Source organism: Ranitomeya variabilis, chromosome 2, assembly GCF_051348905.1.
Source record: "Ranitomeya variabilis isolate aRanVar5 chromosome 2, aRanVar5.hap1, whole genome shotgun sequence".
Classification (NCBI taxonomy): Eukaryota; Metazoa; Chordata; class Amphibia; order Anura; family Dendrobatidae; genus Ranitomeya; species Ranitomeya variabilis.
Genome location: NC_135233.1, coordinates 364,503,535 through 364,513,124, shown reverse-complemented (window position 1 = coordinate 364,513,124; position 9,590 = coordinate 364,503,535). Strand labels below are relative to the sequence as shown.

Here is a 9,590-nt window from a genome sequence, read left to right as displayed (position 1 = left end):
GACAATGAAGCCGGATATTATACACTGGGGTGGGGCTGGATATTATACATCGGGGACAATGAAGCCGGATATTACACACTGGGGTGGGGCTGGATATTATACATCGGGGACAATGAAGCCGGATATTATACACTGGGGTGGGGCTGGATGTTCTACATCGGGGACAATAAAGCCTGATATCACACACTGGGGTGGGGCTGGATATTATACATCGGGAACAATGAAGCCGGATATTATACACTGGGGTGGGGCTGGATATTATACATCGGGGACAATGAAGCCGAATATTATACACTGGGGTGGGGATGGATGTTATACATCGGGGACAATGAAGCCGGATATTATACACTGGGGTGGGGCTAGATATTATACATCGGGGACAATGAAGCCGGATATCACACACTGGGGTGGGGCTGGATATTATACATCGGGGACAATGAAGCTGGGTATTATACACTGGGGTGGGGCTGGATATTATACATCGGGGACAATGAAGCCGGATATTACACACTGGGGTGGGGCTGGATGTTGTACATCGGGGACAATGAAGCCGGATATTATACACTGGGGTGGGGCTGGATGTTATACATCGGGGACAATAAAGCCTGATATCACACACTGGGGTGGGGCTGGATATTATACATCGGGGACAATGAAGCCGGATATTATACACTGGGGTGGGGCTAGATATTATACATCGGGGACAATGATGCTGGATATCACACACTGGGGTGGGGCTGGATATTATACATCGGGGACAATGAAGCTGGGTATTATACACTGGGGTGGGGCTGGATATTATACATCGGGGACAATGAAGCCGGATATTACACACTGGGGTGGGGCTGGATGTTGTACATCGGGGACAATGAAGCCGGATATTATACACTGGGGTGGGGCTGGATGTTATACATCGGGGACAATAAAGCCTGATATCACACACTGGGGTGGGGCTGGATATTATACATCGGGGACAATGAAGCCGGATATTATACACTGGGGTGGGGCTGGATATTATACATCGGGGACAATGAAGCCGGATATTATACACTGGGGTGGGGGTGGATGTTATACATTGGGGGCAATGAAGCCGGATATTATACACTGGGGTGGGGCTGGATGTTATACATCAGGGACAATGAAGCCGGATATTATACACTGGGGTGGGGGTGGATGTAATACATCGGGGACAATGAAGCCGGATATTATACACTGGGGTGGGGCTGGATGTTGTACACCAGGGGCAATGGTGCCAAATGTAAAACCTGAATTCAATGATTAAGACGTCCCAATACTTTTCTCCATATAGTGTATGTTGCAGTAAACTATCAGAACAGGAGAGCCATTTGCACAGATGACATAGATGCAACAGAAGAAACCTCTCAGCTGTGATAAATATTAAGTATATCATACATTGCTTAATCTTTAGTTAAATAAAGTCAGAAAACCCTTGAAGTGAACAGGAATGTATTACCAGAGGTTTGGCACACAAAAAATTAGTCTGTATCATGCAATATCCAGAAATAGACACTAGGGGGAGCCTGTGAATGTGCTTGTTTCTATGTATAAGGCTGCCGTCACACTAGCAGTATTTGGTCAGTATTTTACATCAGTATTTGTAAGCCAAAACCAGGAGTGGAACAAATAGAGGAAAAGTATAATAGAAACATATGCACCACTTCTGCATTTATCACCCACTCCTGGTTTTGGCTCACAAATACTGATGTAAAATACTGACCAAATAATGCTAGTGTGACAGCAGCCTAAGAATAAGTTTATTACAAGTATTCCATGGATTCTCTCCTCTGTACACGCTCTCTGAATCTCACACTACATGACCTCGAAAGCATAAAAGAGGCAGATGCGTATTTATACGCTGCACAGTATTTACATCTCCTGCTAGTCTATTTGGAATATACATTCCCCCTCATTTTACACTGAGGTTGTACACAAGAATAGAAATCAAACTAAAATGTTGAGCTCCACCATCGGTATGGACGCCCCTTCATCCTTGCAAGGTATGGTCATTGATCTAGGGCTTACATATGTATGGCGCTCCCTTAACCCATCACAAGGTTGTACACCTACTATTACTTGTGGAGAGTGACATATCAAGCCTGACATGCCAAGGTGAGGAGACTTTTTAGTCTTTTTGGGAATGATTGATATCTTCCTGTTCGTATCCGTTTCGATGGCACTGAACACAATAGATTAGTTTGGTCTTTTCTCTGGCCTAAAAATTAACTGGGATAAATCCTGTGCCCCTCGCAACGTACTTGATGGCATTAGGGAGACCTGTTTAGAGGTGGCCACCAAGTCAATAGGAATGTAACCCAATTTCCCTACGTGAAGATACAGGTCTCCAGGAACTTGGGGAGACTTTTATCTCCTGAATATCTCCTTTTTTAATTCAGTACAAGATAAAAAGGGAGTAGGTGCCTTATAGCCCATGATCTGCATCTGCCTAATTAAACTAATTATTATGCAGAAGGTGCTATATAACCTCCTAAAATTGCTAGCATATGTAAACTCCAACATGGTTGATAGACATTGGGGGTGAGGGACCAGACTCGACTCTTTATTTACCTCCTCTATCTGGCAGGCCCATAGCGCCAGGGTCTGGGGTCAGATACTGCGAAGTCCCTGGACACGGGGAGGTACTACACTGCCATACCCTAAACTATAATAATAATAATCTTTATTTTTATATAGCGCTAACATATTCTGCAGCGCTTTACAGTTTTGCACACATTATCATCACTGTCCCCGATGGGGCTCACAATCTAGAATCCCTATCAGTATGTTTTTGGAAACCAGAGAACCCGGAGGAAACCCACGCAAACACGGGGAGAACATACAAACTCCTTGCAGATGTTGTCCTTGATGGGATTTGGACCCAGGACTCCAGCGCTGCAAGGCTGCAGTGCTAGCCACTGAGCCACCATGCTGGGCGGCCCAGCTTTCTCATAAGTGTCATTGGGTAAGAGGATTCGTTGAGGGCCCTTGTAGAGATCATCAGCCCCTACATCCCAGAGATCTCACATTCACTACATGTGCTACTTTGCTCCTCTACAAGGGCTCCACGAGTCTCTGCTGGATGCCCGAATCTCAGGCAGGCTCTTCTGGTTTGGTCTTCTGCACCAAGGTTGCTCCAGTCCACTCCCTATGACAGCCTCACCCCATTTTGGTATTATAAAACCCTCAATGAACTATCAAATCTGGAGTAGGGTCCTATGTGGTAAAAGGTGGGATTGATCTACCTTGATAAAATCTTTGTAGTAGGGACCCTTAAACCATTCCTGACACTAAGATAAGAGCTATACCTTCCAAACAATTACCTCTTCCGCTACCTACAATTACAAAATGCCCTTCAGACCTTGTTCCTGGGTCCATCCCCATTCCTGTGGGACTTTCTCTGGTCCAGGTGCTATGGATCCCCTGGATCTGACCTTATATCCCTTTTGCTGGCGGCGAGCACAGAACGACTGCATAACCTGTCGAGAAGCAAGTGGGAAACTGATTTCGGACCGATGATCGCCGAAAGTTCACCTTGGAAGTCCCTATGCATGTTTCCCCTAACTATACTGAAAGAGCCACCCATTTATATATTGTTCACCGTATTTACTTTATCACATCCAGAATGCACAGGGTACAACCTCCAATCTCGAATGAGTGCCCAAATGTCACAAAGGCCCAGGACCTTTTTTTTTGCCACCTATGGGATTACCCAGAGATTTGAGGATAATGAGACCATCGCAGATGACCCCAAGACTTGTCTACCATTTGTTGACCCTGAACGATATAGGAATATAGGTAGATTATTTCTGACTAAGGTTCTATTTAAAGCCCCAAAATGTGTGGCCAGATATTGGATGTCGTCAAGACAGAGTACCCAACATCTCACGAAGGAAATCGGCAGCAAACCTCTTCTAAAAAAAAAAAGAAATACCGTATATAAGCTGGATCTGCCCTGGAAAGCTCTAAAAAAAATGTGAGTAAATTGATTGAATTTCACCTAATTGTGTAACTGGTGGACGAAAGTGATTGAGGGTAGGTTGGTAGATGACCAGTAGGAGAGAGGGAGGAGGCCTTCTGGGGCCGAACTTTCTTCTAGGTGGTCTTGAAGAAAAAAAAAAAAAGTAAAGTAGTCGATGGAAATGACTGGAGTCTGGGGCTTATACACAGAGCTGTTAATATTAATATCGCACATCCCCATGAATGTAAGCGTTTCCGGAAGTTCTAACGAGCTGAGACATAATGTGAGATAATGTAGTCATGGAGGGGGCAGAGATTCCTCTGGATTTCTTGTCATTGATCCCATTGAAGAACCTAACAATCTGCCTCGCCCCAGCCTGAAATGTCCAATAAAAGGTAACAATAAAACGCATTGAAGTACGCCGTGGATGAAGATAAGAGAGGCTGCAGATGTAGTATCAGTTAGGATAACCCTTCCTCCATTGTGGGTCCTGAGACATACAAATGGCATGTGGGAGCAGCCATGTTGGGCCCTTATATGCTGGAGAACCACAGTTACATACTGCAGGGCGTCCACTCAGCCTAATCACTATTAGGGCATGTTCACACTTTGCAGATTTTGCTGCGGATTTTTCCGCAGCGGATTTGGAAAAACCGCTGCGGTTTTCGCTGCGGATTTTCCTGCGGTTTCTTCTGCGGATTCCTCTGCGGGTTTTCAACAGCACTTTCCTATTGGTGCATGTTGAAAACCGTTGTGGAATCCGCAGAAAGAAGTGACATGCTCCTTATTTTTTTCCGCAGCAATTCCGCGCGGTTTTTAAAGGGATTTTCCGCAAAGTGGGAACAGCGGTTTTTGTTTTCCATAGGGTAACATTGTACTGTACCCTGCATGGAAAACTGCTGCGGATCCGCAGTGGCAAATCCGCTGCGGATCCGCAGCAAAAACCGCAAAGTGTGAACATAGCCTTATACTAGGATAGTTTTATCCAACCACTAAGGAATGTCCATTTAATATTATTACCCTGCAAATGCTGTAGGAAAATAAAGCATTACCTGGTGTCTATTCAAAAGCAAAATAGTGAGAGGGGCCGGGTCCTCCAGCGAGAGAGGAGCTCATTCTAAGTGCTTTCTGCTCTGGTAAAATATGTGGGTCCGCTTTGCTAGGCTCATGGACTATTTAAAGGCTAGAGACATGGAAAAAAATTATTTCTGAGCATGTGAATTGTTACCTTTAATTCATAAGATTGCAATATATTTCAGTTTGTAACTTAATTTCTTTGTTCATTTTCAAATATCCAATTTGAATCCTGATCCAAGTTTCAGATTTTTCTCTTGTGGGAGTGTCTCTGCTGGTAATATAGGCTGGAAGTGATCTGTGTGTGTCTCTCCCAGTAATATAGGCTGGATGTGATCTATGTATGTATCTCCCGATAATATAGGCTGGATGCGATCAATGTGCGCTTCTCCCGGTACTATAGGCTGGATGCGATCAATGTATGCTTCTCCCGGTAAGGCTACGTTCACATTTGCGTTGTGCGCCGCAGCGTCGGCGCCGCAGCGCACAACGCAAACAAAAACGCGGCAAAACGCACGCTAAAACGCTGCGTTTTGCGCCGCATGCGTCCTTTTTGGCCAAAAGTTGGACGCAGCAAAAATGCAACTTGCTGCGTCCTCTGCGGCCGGACGCGGGCGCCGCAGCGACGCATGCGGCGCAAAACGCAAGTGCGACGCATGTCCATGCGCCCCCATGTTAAATATAGGGGCGCATGACGCATGCGGCGCCCGCCGCTAATGTGAACGTAGCCTAATATAGGCTGGATGCGATCAATGTGTGCTTCTCCCGGTACTATAGGCTGGATGCGATCTATGTGTGCATTTCCCGGTAATATAGGCTGAATGTTATCTATGTATGCATCTCCCTGTAATATAGGCTGGATGTGATCTATGTGTGCTTCTTCTGGTAGTATAGACTGAATGTTATCTATGTGTGCTTTTCCTGGTAATATAGGCTGGATGTGATCTACAGTATGTGTACGGTACTTCTTCTGGTAGTATAGACTGAATGTTATGTATGTGTGCTTCTCCTGGTAATAAAGACTGAATGTGATCTATGTGTGCTTTTCCTGGTAATATAGGCTGGATGTGATCTATGTGTACTTCTCACAATAATATAGGCTGGATGTGATCACTGTGTGTTCCCCTCGGTAATAAAGGCTGGGTGTGGCCTTTGTGTTTCTAGTGTGTTGCTATGTTCATTAGCTCAAATATCAGCACAGCTTCTATCCTCAACTTATTTACACTTTACATCTACACCTTGTTTTCTTTGTCCTCCCTGAAAAACTTTCTCAAACCTCCCCATGTTGTTGAGATCTGTGTACACCCCAGCAACACCCCTGCTATCTCTAACACTGAGAGAAGGCAGAGGGAGAGCAGAGGAGCTCTTACCGATTTGTATCAGATAAGGAACTTACATTTGCTCTGCAACAGCAAATGGATAGAAAGTTTTTAATGAAGATTATTTACAAAGTTGCTTAACTCAAGAAGCAAAAAAAAAAAAGTACCCAGTGACCTGGAGCGATTGCCACTACAAACAACTACACCCCTTACTGGTGGGTCCGGACTCTGATATAAAGGGCTTCATTTGGAGGTGACTTTGGAGCTGATCACTTATCAATAGGGTCTATTTATTATGGGACGGGTCAGTTATTGATGCTCCGTCCTGTATAGCATAAGATTGTGGGCCTATTAGAGCATGTTTTGGCCCTTGGATCATGGGTTGTCCAACCCTGATCTTAAAATTTGGATAGCCGGAGAACATTCCCGACTGCTATTCTGGGACATAGAAGTGATCACTATTGTAGCAGTCAGTACATCAGATTTCCGCCTCCTCCTACCAGGGCAGCGTTGTCACAGTGAGTAGCCTTAGGGAGATGATTCAGGCCTTCCTCGTACGATTATTGAGCATAGCATTAGTAATTGGAAGGATTTTGTAGTATTAAGTAACATTATCCTTAAGGGCCACATTACAGGGACAGTTCATTAGATGTGTTGGAATATTGGGTTGTTCACCTTTGGGGACACCTTTTTTTTTTTTACTTAATGGTATAATATTGGGGCTAAAACTCATTTTTGCAATTGGGTTTCATTAGTGCAGGTTTGTGGGATCCCACTTAGTGAACCCACAACCCTGCTTTTTGCTAGAAAGTCAGGTCCCTGAATGCTGGTATTAGAGACATTTTTGTTGATGTTATATTTAGCATATTTCTTACATGGGCCGCCACGGGCAGATGACAGATACCCCTTAAAGGGGTTATTTCTGTGTTCATAGAAGGTTATCGTCTGACAGAGCTTGTAAAAACAAGCACTTTTCCAATTTACTGCTTCTTAAAATTTGCAGCCGTTCTTGAGATATTAACACTTTTTCTTTTGTTGACAGCTCGTTGCCTAGGAGACCGACCACCGCTGACGTCTTGCTTATAAGCACTGCGCTGAAAATGGCCGGGGTTTAAGAGATAACAGCGCGCTCCTGCTTCAAAACAATGCTTACACTCTTAGAGTAAGAGCTTGTAAGCGCTGCACATGATCAGAAGAACTGTCTGGGGGCGTTGGTCGGTCTCCAAGGTAACAAGCCGTTAAATAAGAGAAAAGTGTTAATATCTCCAGAACAGCTGAACATTTTACCAAGAAGTAAATTGCAAAATGGTTTGTATCAACAAGCTTTATCTGATAATACCCATATATGAAAGTAAGAGTAACTCCTTTAATATATATATATATATTTTTTTTAAGAAGACGTTGTCGTGGCGGTCTGGAAAAGACGGGAAAAGTGAACAGAGAGTGTAACCTGTGTGTATTGATAGCTATAGTAGTATCTACCACTATATGGGCACTGTATGGCGGTAATATAGCAATGTCTTCTACTGAGGGGTCCACTGTATGTGCGTTACCTAATATGGCGCCCACTTTGATGGGTTTAGACCCCCATTTGGTATGCTTCTGCCCCCCGACAGAAGGTCGAACACCATACGAAGTGTCCGAGCCGCCATTTTGCGATGCCAAGAAGTTTTGACAGGGTGATCTGAGGGGACCTGTTGCTAGGCAACCCCGAACATGGCAGGTGACATCTGTGACAGGTGGCCATCTTTGTTGTCTCACAGCTCATTTTAGAGTCCAATTATCCCCCCCAAAAATAAGAAAAGAATCGCCACAGATGGGAAATATGGAAGAACTTTTATTAATAACTTTTTTTTTACTATTTTAAGGCAAAGGCATGATGTCAATTCTGTGTGCACTTATGTCATGAGTCTGTAACTTCTAGGCGTGGAGATTCCTCAGCAATGCCTCAGAAGTGCTCTCCATATAGTAACATGAGCCAATACTTTCTGCTAGGGACGAACGTGTCGGTTGTCGACGGACGCAGACACCTAGCAGGAGTAAAGTAAAGGGCGGGAACTGTCTCTCTCAGGGTGTGAGGGAAACGTTGGGTGTGGTAGGTGGCGTCAGCTCGAAGTGGGCGGGTCTTGACTAGTTGAAGCGGGAGGCTTCTATACTCTCTTTTATTGGCTTACAGTCTAGGTGGGCGTGTTTCTACCGAAGTAGTGCTCTGCCATTGGCTGGCGCTGTTGAGGAGAGTGAGTAGACGCTGTGGTGGTGGAGGAGGTACACTACGCATGCGCATTCGGCGCTGATCCCAGGAGAGGAGAGGAACCCGAGGCTCTCACACACCGGAGAGACCCCGTCACGTATCGCACTAGCTGTTGCCTCTCTGTTATCTCCGGACCGCCATGGTGGACTATCACATGACCGGCGGCGGGGCTACCTCCAACATGACGCAAGATGGCAGATACATGGAGCAAGAGGACGACTGGGACCGGGACCTGCTGCTCGACCCGGCCTGGGAGAAACAGCAACGCAAGGTAACTGCTACCTGTGTGCAGTGCATGTGTCTGCCTGCCTGCCTGTCAGTGCAGAGCCTGCCCCCTCCTCTGCAACCTGTGGAGTCCAAGTGTGCACCAACTGCAACTCCTATCAGGCACAGAGGGGCAGTGACCGAGCTGTGCTGGGAGCTGTAGTTCCCCATGACCCGAGGAGTCCTAGTTCTGTTATGCATCCTATGTGTCCTTCTATATGTAACCGGGGGCTGCGTATAACTTATATAGGTGTGATCACATCCTGTGTATATACTGTATACGGGGGGGCAGTATGAGCGTGTGTAGGGCTGTATATAATATATGTATACATGTATGATCATGTCCTGTGTATCTACTGTATACAGTGGGAAGTAATGTGTGTGTACATGGCTGCATATAATATATACACATGTATAACCATGTCCTGTGTATATACTGTATACAGGGGGGCAGTATGAGTGTGCAGGGCTGTATATAATATACATGTATGATCCCGTCCTGTGTATATACTGTATACAGGGGGCAGTATGAGTGTGTGCAGGGCTGTATATAATATACATGTATGATCCCGTCCTGTGTATATACTGTATACAGGGGGGCAGTATGAGTGTGTGCAGGGCTGTATATAATATACATGTATGATCCCGTCCTGTGTATATACTGTATACAGGGGGGCAGTATGAGTGTGTGCAGGGCTGTATATAA

At 45.2% G+C, this 9,590-nt stretch overlaps 1 protein-coding gene across 2 annotated transcripts in view; it reads left to right on the top strand.

Moving 5' to 3' along the window:
- Positions 1 to 8,635: 8,635 nt before the first annotated feature.
- Positions 8,636 to 9,590, top strand: part of ACTN4 (actinin alpha 4) — a 50,793-nt gene continuing 49,838 nt past the window's right edge. Inside the window, exon 1 of one of the 2 annotated variants that reach the window (XM_077285783.1) lies at positions 8,636 to 8,891. In XM_077285783.1, coding sequence (XP_077141898.1) covers positions 8,760 to 8,891 — 132 coding nt within the window. In that variant the 5' untranslated portion in view covers positions 8,636 to 8,759. The remainder of the gene's footprint in view (positions 8,892 to 9,590) is intronic. The other variant, XM_077285782.1, reaches the window with a different exon arrangement.